At 54.2% G+C, this 15,210-nt stretch overlaps 1 protein-coding gene and 1 long non-coding RNA gene across 7 annotated transcripts in view; one reads left to right on the top strand and one right to left on the bottom strand.

Moving 5' to 3' along the window:
- CDC42BPB (CDC42 binding protein kinase beta) overlaps window positions 1–14,202 on the top strand; it is a 115,228-nt gene extending 101,026 nt beyond the window's left edge. For 4 of the 6 annotated variants that reach the window (XM_017528038.2, XM_017528036.2, XM_017528039.2 and 1 more), the window contains 11 exons: window positions 298–379; window positions 1,402–1,618; window positions 2,025–2,087; window positions 3,130–3,726; window positions 7,324–7,421; window positions 7,508–7,592; window positions 7,689–7,806; window positions 7,906–8,023; window positions 8,899–9,004; window positions 9,127–9,197; window positions 12,773–13,080. In XM_017528038.2, the coding sequence (XP_017383527.1) occupies window positions 298–379; window positions 1,402–1,618; window positions 2,025–2,087; window positions 3,130–3,726; window positions 7,324–7,421; window positions 7,508–7,592; window positions 7,689–7,806; window positions 7,906–8,023; window positions 8,899–9,004; window positions 9,127–9,197; window positions 12,773–12,904 (1,687 nt within the window). In that variant the 3' untranslated portion in view covers window positions 12,905–13,080. Of the gene's footprint in view, window positions 1–297; window positions 380–1,401; window positions 1,619–2,024; window positions 2,088–3,129; window positions 3,727–7,323; window positions 7,422–7,507; window positions 7,593–7,688; window positions 7,807–7,905; window positions 8,024–8,898; window positions 9,005–9,126; window positions 9,198–12,772 lie in introns of all 6 variants that reach the window. The other 2 variants (XM_017528034.1, XM_017528037.1) reach the window with 1 other exon arrangement.
- On the bottom strand, window positions 13,020–14,836 carry LOC108304021. Its single transcript, XR_005200148.1, has 2 exons — window positions 14,168–14,836; window positions 13,020–14,079 (listed from the first exon to the last, which is right to left on the bottom strand). It is a non-coding gene; the product is annotated as an uncharacterized LOC108304021 (long non-coding RNA).
- Window positions 14,837–15,210: the final 374 nt, after the last annotated feature.

Here is a 15,210-nt window from a genome sequence, read left to right on the forward strand (position 1 = left end):
CTCCCCATCTCACCCCCACACCCACCCCTCACCCCACTTGTCCTCTGCACGTGGCTGTAGAGGGACTGACGGGCACCAACACAGTGTGGATGAGGCTCTTGGCTTCCCTTCCGGCAGCCTAAGCCCTGAAACACCTGCCAGAGTCTTGAGTCATTTGTTGGCCCTGCCCGTGTTTTTTGCACCTGTGGGAGGCAGGAGACCTGGCCTCTACTGCGGAACATAGGGGTGGAGGGGCAGGGCGTGGGCCTTCAGCCCTGTGTGTGTCTCCCAGCAGGGTCAATGTTTCTTTCTTACCAGAGATGAAGAGTTTTCCGTGAGCTCAGTCCTGGCCTCAGATGTCATTCATGCTACCCGCCGAGACATTCCGTGTATATTCAGGGTACGGATTTTCCATTATTCTTTGTAACAAATCACGTGGTTAAAACTGATTATTCCAGGCCTGCCGTCATGCCACGGCAGCCACCAGCGTGCTTCCAGCCTGGCTTCCGGGTCTCAGCCTCCAGCCCGGCCCCAGGTCCCTGTGCGTCCACATCCTGGCAGAGCAGCAGCCTGTGCCCATCTCGGAGCCTCCTGGCTGGCTTCTTCCCAGACCTCACTTCACTGACCCTCCTTCCTCCTACATCTGAAACTCCTTCCACCCAGTCCACATCCGGGCATTGCTGGTGGGCGCTGGGGCGGGTTAGGTGCCGCTGCAGCACCCCCCAGCACCAGTCAGAGCCAGCGTTTTTGTTGGCTGATTGAGTCCCTCACTGAATTAGTGTTAGACATTGTAGCACTAGGGTGTTTCTAGAAGACTGTGAATTGGGGAAAGAAACCCTCCAGCCCCCCCATTGGGGATTTTTTTTTTTTTTTTATAAACACAGTAATCATTGGTTGACAACAAAACTAAGTCTATAAGTCAGTTTTTGCTAAATCACATCTTTATTCAGAAACAGCCTCCTGTACACGCTGCAGGAAATTGCCATGGTTGCTGGAGCGGTGGTGACGGTAGTGACTGAAACCGTCAGTGCGTGCTCAGAGGCCATCACGGGGAGGCGGGATTTGGGCCAGTGTTTTTGAGACCCTCTTTTCCTGGACACATTCTCAGAATCTATTTTTATTTATAATGATTATCCAAGAAAGCAAATTTAAAGTAGGCAGCTATTGATAGTGTTGGCAAAAGCAGAATTAAGAAAAATGGGACCAGGAAGGGACTTCACGGGGTTGTTTAGACCCCCACCTCTTCTGCGTGCTGCCTCGGGAGCCCCTGCAAGGTGCCCAGCGAGGTGAGGTCAGGGCTTCCACTGGGGAAGTGTGCTGGGACCTGTTGCTCCACGGTGTATGGCCCCAGCAGGGCCATGGCATCTGTGCGGCTTTGGTGTCTGATGGCTCCTCTCTTCTCTTCTGTTTTCTGGCCTGAAGGTGACGGCCTCTCTCTTAGGTGCACCTTCTAAAACAAGCTCGCTGCTCATTCTGACAGAAAATGAGAACGAAAAGAGGAAGTGGGTTGGAATTCTAGAAGGACTCCAGTCCATCCTTCATAAAAACCGGCTGAGGAACCAGGTCGTGCATGTGCCCTTGGAAGCCTATGACAGCTCGCTGCCTCTCATCAAAGCCGTCTTGACAGCTGCCATCGTGGGTACGTCCCAAAGGCTGTGTCCTTTACGTGTCGGAAGCAACAGCACTGCGGTGCCCATCTGAAAGTCAGACGCAGTACACAGGCGCGTGGTCCATTAGGGTTTGTGGACGGCTTCTCCCTGCATGTTGAGAAGCAGGTGACCTGTGTGGACAGTCGGCCCTGGGTAAGCCTGGGGGTGCCCCAGGAGCCCTGCCCACACCCAAATCCTCACAGACTCACTCCCACTGTTGGCCCTGCAGCGTCCATGTGTACAGAAAGTCACCCTGAAACCGAAGTTTCACATCCCTGGGATGCTGTGTTTTCACCGACATGGTTGAAAATCCCCGTGAATAAGCGGAGTTACGCAGTTCAAACCCATGCTGTTCCTGGTCAGCTGTACTGACTTTCTGTTACTTACCCTCCACAGATGCGGACAGGATTGCAGTCGGCTTAGAAGAAGGGCTGTATGTCATCGAGGTCACCCGAGATGGTGAGTGAGCAGGGGATTGCCAGCCTGGGATGTCACAGGCCCAGCCTGACCTTTGCAGACAGCCCGGGGTCAGTGGCTGCTAAGATGAAGGTGCTGTGGAGACCAGCGCCGAGTGCCTGGCGATGTGCTAAATCCGTGTCGCATCCATCGAGTTCAGGAGAGCACTGAGCGGGCATGGGTGGGGGTCAGGGAATGTCCCCGGAAGGAGGAACAGCTGAGATTTCCCAACCTGTGCTGAGGCTTCACTTGAGAAGCTTTAGTTTCTTTGCTTCCAATTTTGACACTTCACTCTTGCCAGCGAGGAAGGGCAAAGGTCTCCCTGCACATGCCTGCTCCACAGCCCCGGGTCTAGGAGCAGAAACTTCAGGAGACTGGAACTGGCCCTGGGCAGTGGGTCAGGGGCCCTGGGAGCATCCCTCAAGGCATCCAGCGGCATTTCACGGGAGCCATAGTGCTTTCTCGACAGACCCAGTGTCTAAGCGTGCGACGGCCATGGAGGGAGAAGGATGGGGCAGCCGCTGGACGAGGCTCTGGCAACTCTTCGGGGAGGTCCTGAGCAAGCAGGTGGCTTAGGTTAACCTGGGGCTGTGTGAGGGCAGTGCCGTCAGAGGACTCGTCTCTGGGTCCCAGCAGGTCGGGGCAGCTCTTTGTTCGTCATGTGCAGCGCGAGGGCTCTCTGGTTTGAGGATAAGATGGAAGGAGGCCCAGATCACCCCTGGGCCTTGCTGCATGAGGACCCAGGTGGAAGCGCTGCCCTGGTACACTGAGGGGTGTGCACAGCAGCAGAGGTGGAAGGGCCTTCTGACCAGCCCCAAGGCTGCCCTCTGAGTACACTATGCGTGTACAGAGCAGCTTCTCCGGGGCACTCAGGCTGCTGGCTTTGTGGGCAGGGATAGGCTCAGGGCTGGGCTCAGGCTGCGCACATAGGAAGGGAGCCCAGGGGAGGGGCCCAGGGCGTTACAGGCAGGTCTTTAGCCAAGGCCATCAGCTCCTGCGAGCTGCTGGCCATTCTCTTGGTCTCACACTGTCCTCCCCACCACAGTGATTGTGCGTGCAGCTGACTGTAAGAAGGTGCACCAGATCGAGCTTGCTCCCAGAGAGAAGATCGTAATCCTCCTGTGTGGCCGGAACCACCACGTGCACCTCTATCCATGGTCGTCCCTCGACGGAGCAGAAGGCAGCTTTGACATCAAGCTTCCGGAAACCAAAGGCTGCCAGCTCATGGCCACGGCGACGCTGAAGAAGAGCTCTGCCACCTGCCTGTTTGTAGCCGTGAAACGGCTGATCCTTTGCTATGAGATCCAGAGAACTAAGCCATTCCACAGAAAGTTCAATGAGATTGTGGCTCCCGGCAGCGTGCAGTGCCTGGCGGTGCTCAGGGACAGGCTCTGTGTGGGCTACCCTTCTGGGTTCTGCCTGCTGAGCATCCAGGGGGACGGGCAGCCTCTAAACCTGGTAAATCCCAATGACCCCTCGCTTGCGTTCCTCTCACAACAGTCTTTTGATGCCCTTTGTGCTGTGGAGCTCGAAAGCGAGGAGTACCTGCTTTGCTTCAGCCACATGGGACTGTACGTGGACCCGCAAGGCCGGAGGGCACGCGCGCAGGAGCTCATGTGGCCTGCGGCTCCTGTCGCCTGTAGTATGTATATGTTTTCTGTTGCATATCCCTGTTGCTGCTTTTCCCACCGACAGTCGGCATGTGTTCGATTTTGCTTTGGTTTGTCTTCTAGTTCCCTGAGTCTCATAGTCACAAAGCATCAGGAGAGGTACAGCAGCAGGCACGGTGCAGATCTCAACATCTCAGACCAGCGGTGGGCGGGCTCAGCAGCCTCTCTCCCTTGAGCACATGGGGCTGGTTCTTCCAGAGGCCTCAGCACAAGACCCAGTCAGTGGACATAGGCCCCCAGGCAGAAGGACTAGGCAGATGGAGGGTGGGGCATGGCATTCATCTTGTTTAAAAGGCCTTCTGCCTGTGTAATCCCAGCACTTTGGGAGGCCGAGGCGGGTGGATCACGAGGGAGATCAGGACCATCCTAGCCAACACAGTAAAACCCTGTCTCTATCAAAAATATAAAAATTAGCTGGGCATGGTGGCACGTGCCTGTAATCCCAGCTACTCAGGAGGCTGAGGCTTGAACCAGGGAGGCGGAGGTTGCAGTGAGCCAAGATCACGCCACTACACTCCAGCCTGGCAATAGAACAAGTCTCCATCTCAAAAAAAAAAAAAAAAAATGCCTTTCTCATGATAATATATAAACTTTTACACAGTAGTAAAGACAAACTGAAGGGTTTTGGTGGCCAGAAAAAATTCACTTCTGGTGTCTAAGTTATAGTCCCTCTTGGGACAAGTGTTTTCTGAGAGCGGTAGGAGCTGTTTCAAACAGTTGGGTCACTTAATTCGCTTAGTTGACATGACTTTCTGTGTGAATGGTGGCACTGGGGAAAGCAGCACCAGTGGGCACTTCCCACCTGGCCCACTGCCTGATTGCTTTTAAAACCTTAAACCGGGCAGGGAGCAGTGGCTCACACCTATAATCCCAGCACTGTGGGAGGCTGAGGCAGGAGGCTCACTTGACCTCAGGAGTTCAATACCAGCCTCATCTCTATTAAAAACCAAAAAACTATCCCGGCACAGTGCCACATGCCTGTAGTCCCAGCTACTTGGGAGGCTGCAACAGGAGGATTTCTTGAGTTCAGAGACAGAGGCTCCAGTGAACCGTGATCACACCACTACACTCTAGCCTGAGGGACAGAATGAGACCCTGTCTCTTAAAAAAAAAAATGGAAAGAAACCTTAAACGTCAGAATCCCTCCGTTTGATCTATCAGAGTAACCTGCACCATCAAATCCACAGATGAAGAGGAGGCAGGGAAGAAAGGGACAAGCCAGGCAGATGGGGTAACAGGGCAGGAGGTGGGGGAATTATGTTCTCCCTCACTTACCTGAAGCTAACGCTTTGTCTGCCCCATTGCTGGCCTTGTGAGGCAGCAGCATACCCAGGCATCTTGGCTAGACACCAGGCCTGTGAGGTGCGTGCCAGCCTCCACCCACAGGGGCTTACTGCAGTGTGTCCCAGCTCCATCCCGATGGCCATGCCACAGCAGACGTGTGGGCAGTGGGACTGGGCCGTGGGGCCTGGGGTGAGGTGCAGGAAAGGCCCAGTCCACTGCCTTAGCACCCCTTGTCCTGGACTCTTCCCCCCACACCCTGCCCTCTTCATGGGCAGCCAGCACAGAGTTCAGAAACACAACAGGATTTGCATTTTTGCAAAGTGTAATGCTGAAGAGGACCCAGGTCTCTTAATGCAATGTATTTGAGATCCTGGCCACGTGTGTCTGGCATAGACACCTGAAGTTCCAGGGTTCTCCACCTTGGCGGGCTGCCTCTCCCACGGGGGCAGTAGATGCAGATGAGTTTCAGAGCTGGCCAAAAGTCATTTCACCACCTATAGGAAGAGGAGCTGCTCATTCTGCACCTGTGCTGAGCACCCTGTGTGGGTGGCCTCCCTGGCCCTTCGGGCAGGTGTCATCTAGTCTGTTGTAGCTGAGGGCCACAGGGGCCATGTGTCCTGCATCAGTCATATGTCACATCTGTCAGACCCCAGGTTCTTTATAATACTCTTTAGCTTAGATTTTTTTTAGATTGGAAATCTGTTTATCGCTGAGTCGGCACATTAGACTTCTCTCTGGTTCCTTGCAAGTGAATCTCCACATACTCGACAGATGAGGGCCTTCCCAGAAGCCCCTGTGTGGAGAGCAGTTCCCTGAAGGTCAGTTCAGGGTCTGCTTTTGCACGTGGCTCTCAGAGGCCTCACAGGTGCATCTGGAATGCCCCTGAGACATCTGGTGACCAGGCCAACATCTTTTGTCTTTTGCAAACTCTGTTTGATTTTCTTTTTGTATTCAGAAATTAAGGCCTGATCTGGGTCAGCGCAGTGGCTCACGCCTGTAATCCCAGCACTTCAGGAGGCCTATGGGGTGGATCACCAGGTCAGGAGACTGAGACCATCCTGGCCAACATGGTGAAACCCCGTCTCTACTAAAAATGCAAAAAAAAAATTAGCCAGGCGTGGTGGTGCGCACCTGTAATCCCAGCTACTCAGGAGGCTGAGGCAGGAGAAACATTTGAACCCGGAAGGCAGAGGTTGCAGTGAGCCAAGATCACACCACTGCACTCCAGCCTGGTGACAGAGCGAGATGACGTCTCAAAAAAAATAAAATGGGCTTGATCTTGTAGCCTCTGGAATCTGTGATGGAAACAGAGCAGTGAGGTATGTCACAATGCAGATTAACCTTTAACTCTGGAGGTAGAAGAGCCAGGAACGGTCACTGAGCTGGAGCTCTCTTGCATTTGGGACCTGCCACCTCACAGCTCTGCGTTTCTGCAAAGTGATGGCTAGGAGCCAAGCCACACTGAGGGGCTGTGGGGACAGTGATTGTGCCACCTACACGGAGGGACGGAGCAGTGCACATGCACCGCTTCTCCATCACGTGGCGCAGCTGTGTCATTGCTGTTCTAAATGTGGAGAAAGCCCCTTAAACTCCAAGTGCCCAAAGGCTCTGCAGTCCTTGTTCTCACATCCTTGGTGTCCTGGGTGGTGGCGCTGCTGTAAGCTAACAGATGAGGAGGTGAGGAGCAGAGCTCGGACACCAGAGCTCCCTGCAAGACGCCGTCACCCTCAGACCAGGCTGCAGAGGGGCCTCCCCCGCCCCCGCAGCATGGGTGCCTAGGGGTCTGGGGTCATTAGTGTGGAGGGCAGACAGGCAGGGTTGTTGGCCAGAGGTCAGCAGTGGTTTCTTTGTGGTTTTAATACCTACCTGGAAACCTGACTTGTCCTCTCCTACAGAAGGAATTCACCTCACCGTACTAAACAGCCCCCTGCCTGAGTTTCCAGTGCGGTAAGCCTGAATTAGTAGCTTTCATGATAGTAACATCTCATGAGAGCTAAATGAAAAACCAAACTTTTAAAAGTCACCTTCAACATCTGTACTATAGTCTTCAAAGTACTAGTTAGAGAAGTGGTGATGGAGCATTTAAACATTCAATTGTGTTTGTTTAAACTTTGAAATGAAGATGAATTCCAGAGTGGGAACGTGAAGTCTCTGGTGACATGAACCAGCTGAGGGCAGTGCTCCCGCCTCTGCACTTGTTCAAGTGCCAAGGCGTGGCCTCCGGCCCAAGGGCAGGTGAGTTCTGAGCCACTGTGGCTCACCCCGCCCTGCTCCATCTGCGCTAGGTTGCAGCCCCACCCACGTCACGGTGTACAGCGAGTATGGCGTCGACGTCTTCGATGTGCGCACCATGGAGTGGGTGCAGACCATAGGCCTGCGCAGGGTAAGGCGCCCTCCGGTGCGGGTGGGGTTCTCCCGGTGCAGTCTGCTTGGCCCGCACTTACTGTTCCTCCTTGGCTTCCAATCCAGATAAGGCCCCTGAACTCTGAAGGCACCCTCAACCTCCTCAACTGTGAGCCCCCACGCCTGATATACTTCAAGAGCAAGTTCTCGGGTGAGCCTTCCTCTGCGCCGGGAGTGGAGGGAAGGGGGCAGAGGGGGTCGTGTCCCTGGCGCTGCAGCACCATCACCGCGCACTCTGCTTCTGCAGGAGCAGTTCTCAACGTGCCAGACACCTGCGACAACAGCAAGAAGCAGATGCTGCGCACCAGGAGCAAAAGGCGGTTCGTCTTCAAGGTCCCGGAGGAGGAGAGACTGCAGCAGCGGCGGTAGGAACGGGCCTCACGGGGTCAGCCGGGCCTCGCTCTGGGGAGGGCCACGAGGATTCTCACATATCCATGAATCTCAAAAGTGTTTCTTTTCCCCAGAGAGATGCTTAGAGACCCAGAATTGAGATCCAAAATGATATCCAACCCAACCAACTTCAACCACGTGGCTCACATGGGCCCGGGTGACGGCATGCAGGTGCTCATGGACCTGCCTCTGGTGCGTGCACGGCCGTGGTGGGGCGGGCCAGCCGGGCAGGGCACCTCATCCTCTCCTCCCCAATAGACAGCTGTGGCGGCTGAGACCGCCCCATAGGCAGGGCCCGCCCGCCAATGCTGGCACTGTCCTCTGACCTGTCACACAAGCCTGTCTCACTGAAGCTGTGTTCACGAGCACTGTCCCTGTCACAGGCCTTGTGCACAGACCCCAGGCTGCTCTGGCAATGATGCTGCGGGTGTGCTTGTGGAGTCTGTCACCACGTCAGCCTGTCAGGGTTTCCTAAGGCCATTTGCTGTCAGGTGGTGGTTTCTAAGTAGCCCTTCATACCAACAGATAGCATACTTTCTCTTTTTTATTTAAGAAGTATGCTTTTTAGGCTGGGTCTGGTGGCTCAATTCCAGCAATTTGGGAGGCCAAGGCAGGTGGATCACCTGAGGTCAGGAGTTTGAAACCAGCCTGGCCTACGTGGTGAAACCCCCTCTCTACTAAATTACAAAAATTAGCTGGGCATGGTGGCGGGCACCTGTAGTCCCAACTACTTGGGAGGACGAGGCAGGAGAAACACTTGAACCCAGGAGGCAGAGGTTGTAGTGAGCCGAGATCACGCCACTGTGCTCCAAACTAGGGGACAGAGTGAGACTAAGTCTCAAGAAAAAAAATAAATGCCTCTTAGAGGATTTGACCTGGCCTAAGTTGGTGTTGCCAGTTCTTAGTTCCAGACTGCCCTGAGCCCTTGTCCATTCCAGGGAGCCCTCCTGGCCCCCATTTTGCTCATCAAAGTCAGGGGGCCACAGCCACCATAGGTGGCACAAACTTCGCTGCTGACCCTTCTTTATGTCTCCCAAGCATACTCATGTGTTGCTGTCTCTGTCCAGAGTGCCGGGCCCCACTCCCAGGAGGAAAGGCCAGGCCCCACGCCTGCCAGCCTGGCCCGCCAGCCTCCGTCCAGGAACAAGCCCTACATCTCGTGGCCCTCGTCAGGTGCGGAGCAAGCGCGGCCCCCACCGCCCTGGGGGAGGTGGGAGGTGGGAATGGGGAGACCCCAGAATTTTGATTCCATTCTTGAATTTTTCCCTAAGAGGAAAGCTGTCCTTGCTCCATAGGTGGATCGGAGCCCGGTGTGGCTGTGCCTCTGAGAAGTATGTCCGATCCAGACCAGGACTTTGACAAAGAGGTGAGACGTTCCCAGGTGCAGTGCCTTGGCAGTGAGCCGCCACTGCAGTAGGAGCAGCCAAAGATCTGGGGGCCTGAGTGGTGTGACAGCCCTTCTGGAGCACCCCACTTAGGCTGTTCTGTGCAGTGTGAGGGCAACAGGGTGGCAGGGAGGCAGGGGTGGCCGTCCCTTCCTCCAGGAGGCCCAAGCAGCCATCTCTTGGTCAGATCCTGGGTCTCCTTTGGGAGCACTGGCTGGGGGCGGGGCTGTTACTGCCCCATGGGGAATGGAAGCTTTCCAGCCTACCGGCTCCGCCAGAGGCTGCTCCTTCCTCTGGGACTCCCCTGTGTTGTTTTGTGACACATCAGTGGTTGCTTTGGTCCGGGCTGGCCTTCCACATTGGTCTCTCTTCTGCTCCTCCCCTGGGATGGCGCTAGGTGCCAGAGTGTGGGGACCACCTCGGGGACAAGCCCTGCTCTGGCTGGCAGCGTTTTTGTGCACAGCTCAGCCGCACTGCTCTGGCCTCAGTTTCCCCTGTGCAGAACGGGGGTGAGAATGCAATTGAGGGAGGCGGGGAGCTTCAGTGCTGTGGGCTGAGCCCCTGGTGCCATCCTTGGAGGGAGGGAGGGAGGGAGGAAGGCAGGTAGAAGGGCCAGGCCCATCACCCCAGCACACGTCTCAGCCCCAGCACTGAGATGTTTTAACATCAGCTGCCAAACAGACGTGCAGATGCCTTGCACACATTACTGCCAAGGTCGCTGTCTCTTCCTCTGGATATCCTCTGACTTTCCGTCCTTTGTCCGTCCTGCGCCCCGCCCTTTACTCTGCAGCAGGCCCTCAGCCTGTCTTTGGTGGGCAGTAACATTTTTGCAGCGAGCACTGCTGCTACTTTACAACTTGCTCCAGAGCTTGTGTCTGTCTGCTGTTTCCTGCTCAGGAGCTTCGATGCATGTCTCAGGCTGTCACACCACACAGAGGACATGGCACCCCTCTCAGGGCACCGTGCCCCAAGGCAGCTAGTGCCTGTTTCGTCTGCATGACCTTGTTTGTTCTTTTAAATGAAAGTCACAAAACAACTTTTTTTTTTTTTTTTAAGTAGTAATATAGAGGCAGGGCCTCACTTTGTTGCCCAGGCTGGTCTCCCAACTCCTGGGCTCAAGCCGTCCTCCCACCTCAGCCTCGCAGAGGATTTGGATGCCAGGCATCAGCCAGCACACTGGGCCCAGATGACCGAAGTGAACAACTGAGTGACATTTAGAACATCCACCACCTCTTTCTCATTCAGAAACATCTCTATTACCCCAGGCCGGGCGCAGTGGTTCATGCCTGTAGTACCAGCTGCTAGCAAAGCTGAGGTGGGAGGATCACTTGAGGAGTTCAAGGCCCGTCTGGGCAATGTAGCGAGATCCTGTCTCTAAAACATAATAAAAAAGACATTTTCATCATTTCAAAATAAATTCCTGCCCCTTAAGCATTCTCTCCCCGTCGCTCCCTCCCTTTAGCACCTGGGCAGCCCCCAGTTTTCTGAGATTTCTCCTGATGGACATTTTGTGGAAATGGAGTACCCAACATTTCGTATAGAATTTTTTTCCTCCCGCCCCTAGAAATGGTTTTGACCCTTTGTGCCTGGTTTTCACTTGGCAGACTGTTGCTGTGGTTCACCCCTGCTGTAGCATGTGTCACGGTTTCGTTTTCAATGCTAAATAATATTCTCCTGCATGGATAGAGCCCACCTTGTTTTCCCATTCTTCCCCGATGCCCGTTTGGGCCGTAGTGCATGGTGCTAGGAACACGTGTGCACATACTTATTGAGTGCCTGTCTTCACATTGGGGTTTATGCCTGTGAGTGGGATTGCTGGATTTACGTGGTGATTCTATGTTTAACTTTGAGGCGCCACCAAACTGTTTTCTGCAGCAGTTGTACCTATTGCATTTCCGCCAGCAATGTCTGAGGGTTCTGTATCCCCACATCCTCACCAATACTTGTTTTTGTTTTTTTGTTTTCTTTTTAATAGTCGTCCTAGTGGCTGTGAAGTAGTGCCTGACTGTGGTTTTGATCTGCATTCCCTAGAGACTTGAGTATCTTTTCTTAAGCTTATTGGCCATTTCGTACGTTCTTTAGAGAAATACCTGCTCAAGGCCTTTGCCCATTTTTGAATAGGTGGTTTGTCTTTCTGTGGATGGGTTGGAGCTCCTGTAGTGGTCTGAATAGCAGGCTCTTGCGAGATGTGATTTGCAGATGTCTTCTCTTGTTCTACAGGTTGTCATTTACATTCCTCATAATGCATTTTTTTTGTTGGCTTTTTTTTTTTTTTTTTTTTATAGTTTTGCTCTGTGGCCCATGATGGAATGCAGTGGTACGATCTCAGCTCACTGCAAGCAATTCTGGTGCCTCAGTCTCCTGAGTAGCTGGGACTACTGGCACTTGCCACCATGCCCAGCTAATTTTTGTATTTTTAGTAGAGGCAGGGTTTCGCCATGTTGGCCAGGCTGGTCTCGAACTCCTGACCTTAAACGATCCTCCCACCCTGGCTTCCTGAAGTGCTGGGGTTACAGGTGTGAGCCACCACCCCAGCCTGGAACAGCCATCTTAGCAATATACTTACTCCATGAACATGGGCTATTTTCCATTTATTTAAGCTGTTTTTTTTTCAGCAACGTTTTGTAATTTATGGTGGACACATTTTTGACTCCTCTGCTTAAACTATTCCTAGCTATTATTTTGGATGCTATTGTAAATTAAATTTTTTTTTCAGTTTCCCTTTCACTGTGTTCGTTTCTGGTGTATAGAAATAGAACTGATGTGTGTGTGTTGATCCTGTGCCTTATAACTTGCTGAATTTGCTGGTTTTTTGTGGATTCTTTTCTTTAGGATTTTCTATGTGTAGAATCATATTGTCTGCAAACAGAGATGGTTTTACTTTATTTCTAACTTGGAACCCTTTTTCTTTCTTTTTCTTCCCTGGTTGCTCTGGCTGGAACCCCTAGTGCCATGTTGAGTGGCAGTGGTGAAAGCAGGCATCCTTGTCTTGTTGCTGATCTTGGGGGAAATTCTGTCTCTCACCACTGGGTATTGTTAGCTGTTTCATCATTTGGGGAGTTCCCTTCTATTCCTCATGCTTTTCTCGGGAAAGAGTGTCATGTTTGTGAATGTGGACTGCTTGGTTGCAGGTGTGCACCACTGCACCCGGCTAATTTTTGTATTTTTAGTAGAGACGAGGTTTCATCATGTTGGCCAGGCTGGTCCTGAACTCCTGACCTCGAATGCCATCCACCCACCTTGGCCTCCCAAAGTGCTGGGGTTACAGGTGGGAGCCACTGTGCCCCGCCTCATCTGGTTTCTTCACTACAGAGTTGCTGTCTTTCGTAATAATTCCTGTGTTATTTTTGAGTGGGGTGAGACATCGATTTGTGACTCTCACCAGCAAGCCGAAGGCCCCCAGGAATCACTGGTGTAGAAGCTTGTGTGGTCTCATGACACGAAAGGGGAAGAGCAGTTGCCACAGCTGTCCCTGGATAGACATTCTCGTCCAGCTGGGCGCTGCCTCTCCAGGCTAGGGCAACAGGTGCTCACCCTGCCCTCTTCCTGTTCACAGCCGGATTCGGACTCCACCAAACACTCAACTCCATCGAATAGCTCCAACCCCAGCGGTCCACCGAGCCCTAACTCCCCCCACAGGAGCCAGCTCCCCCTGGAAGGCCTGGAGCAGCCGGCCTGTGACGCCTGAAGCCGCCAGCACGCTACAGGGCCCAGGGAGCTGGGGATGGCCTCCAGCGTCAGTGCCAAGACTGAGCGGGCCCTCCAGTGCTGTCCAAGGAAATGTAGAATCACTTTGTAGATACGGAGATGAAGACAAATCTTTATTATAATATTGATCAGTTTTATGCCGCATTGTTCGTGGCAGTAGACCAGATCCGTTCGTCTGCACAGCTGTGAGGCGACACGTCCCGTCTGCACATGAAGGACCCCACACAGTCCCTCTCCCACCCCTGACAGCCCGAGAAGGCGTGTGGGGCCCTGCTAACGCCACTTCCTCAGCAGAAACCCGTTGTAATACGGCTGCTTTGGAAGCAGACAGCTGGGGACACAGCCTCAGTACCCAGTCTTTCCCTAGTTCCTGAAACCCTAGGACCTTAGCAGAATAGTAAGAGGTCGTCTAGCATTCCCAGTGTCACTAGAATTTTGAAGACAGAGGAAAGTGGAGGTTAGTTTGTGGCCTTTTTATTCATTTAGCCATTGCATAGTCAGCTGCAGAAGTGCTGCTGACCACCTGGTCATGGACAGAGGCCCAGGACCAGTGACACCCTGCGTCCTGTGTGCGTCAAGTTCATTCTGGGTCACAGCCATGAAGTGTCACCAGTATCTACTACTGTGAAGTCTGCTATGCTCTGCTTTCCAGTCGCTTCCAAGGCTTCTGCCTCCTGCCATAAAACCAGCAAGTGTCGTGGTGCAGGCAGGCCCTGTGGCCTGCTGGGCTGAGAGGAGGCCAGAGCCCCAGGGAGCCACGCTGCAGCCACTGGGACACCCCGCCCCCCCGCCCCCGCATGGAGCCCTGGTGATTAGTAGCCCTTATGATCACGTAGACCCACCCAACACACTCCTGCACACTGGCCCTGGCCCACGGCACAGCGATGCCCTTCGCGTGTGTTTCACCTCACCCTTCTTTGTGTCAGATGTTGAGTGACCAGCTCTGTGGCCCTGTGTCATCAGAGGCTTGTGGTTAACTGTTGCGGCAGACACAGCTTCTCCGCAGCTTGGGCCGGGCCTCCCCTGTCCTCCCACTGGTCGGCTGCTTGGCAAGGCTGTTCAGGATGTGCTCTTCCCCAAGATGGCACTGACTGGCCCAGCTCCGCCAGCCCTGCCCACCCCACTGCCCTCCTGGGCCTTCTGCTGGACGGGCACCTGCAGGGGGGTTCTGGTTTTTACTTTTTTAATGTAAGTCTGAGTCTTTGTAATTATTGAATCGTGAGAACATTTTTGAACAATTTACCTGTCAATAAAACAGAAGACGGCAGTTTTAAAGTTCCCAGCAGTCCGTCTGGATGTGATAACGTGTCACCTGTGTCTGGTCCCCAGAAGTGGCTGAGCTCCAAAAGGTAGTGAAGGAGCCACCTTGCCAGTGGACGCTTTCCTGGGTAACTCGAAGGTCACGGAATGCTGCTGCTGGAGTGTTGTTGAACCTGAGCAGGGGGCATCCTTGGGGCAGGACTGAACGGTGGAAGGAGGGCAGTGTGCCTGTGAGCCCGAGCCAGGCAGGGCCCCAGGAGGCTGTCCACAACCATACATGGTAAACCCACAGCAGCCGCAAGAGATAGGATAGGGCAGGCCAGAGACCCCGGGAAGAGGCAGCAGCTCTGGGAGAGGCCTGGGCCAGGGTGAGTATTCCTGGTTGAGGGGATGCTCAAGGTTACTTTCCCAAGTTGTTACATGAAGAGTTGCCTTCTATATGCCACTGACCAGCAGCGAACGGGAGCACCCAAGACCTGGCAGCTCTGGGCCAGGCACCACGGCCTAGACAGCTGCTACAAGCACTTTTCCTGGGAAGCCCAGAGCATCTCCTGACAGCTGACACCCCGGGTGGGTCCCCCAGAGCATCTCCTCCTACAGCCCACACCAGGGTCGGGTCCCCCACAGCATCTCCTCACACAGCCCACACCAGGGGTGGGTCCCGAGAGCATCTCCTCACAACCCACACCAGGGGTGGGTCCCGAGAGCATCTCCTCACAACCCACACCAGGGGCGGGTCCCCAGAGAATCTCCTCCCACAGCCCACACCAGGGGCAGGTCCCCCAGAGAGTGTCCTTCCACACCAGGGGTGGGTCCCCCAGAGAATGTCCTCCCACACGAGGGGCGGGTCCCCCAGAGAATGTCCTCCCACACGAGGGGCGGGTCCCCCAGAGAATGTTCTTCCACACCAGGGGCGGGTCCCCCAGAGCATCTCCTCGGCCCACACCAGGGGCGGGTCCCCCAGAGAATCTCCTTCCACAGCCCACACCAAGGGCGGGTCCCCCAGACCATCTCCACACAGCCCAC

This window comes from Cebus imitator, unplaced genomic scaffold (genome assembly GCF_001604975.1).
Source record: "Cebus imitator isolate Cc_AM_T3 unplaced genomic scaffold, Cebus_imitator-1.0 Scaffold52, whole genome shotgun sequence".
NCBI classification, from domain to species: Eukaryota; Metazoa; Chordata; class Mammalia; order Primates; family Cebidae; genus Cebus; species Cebus imitator.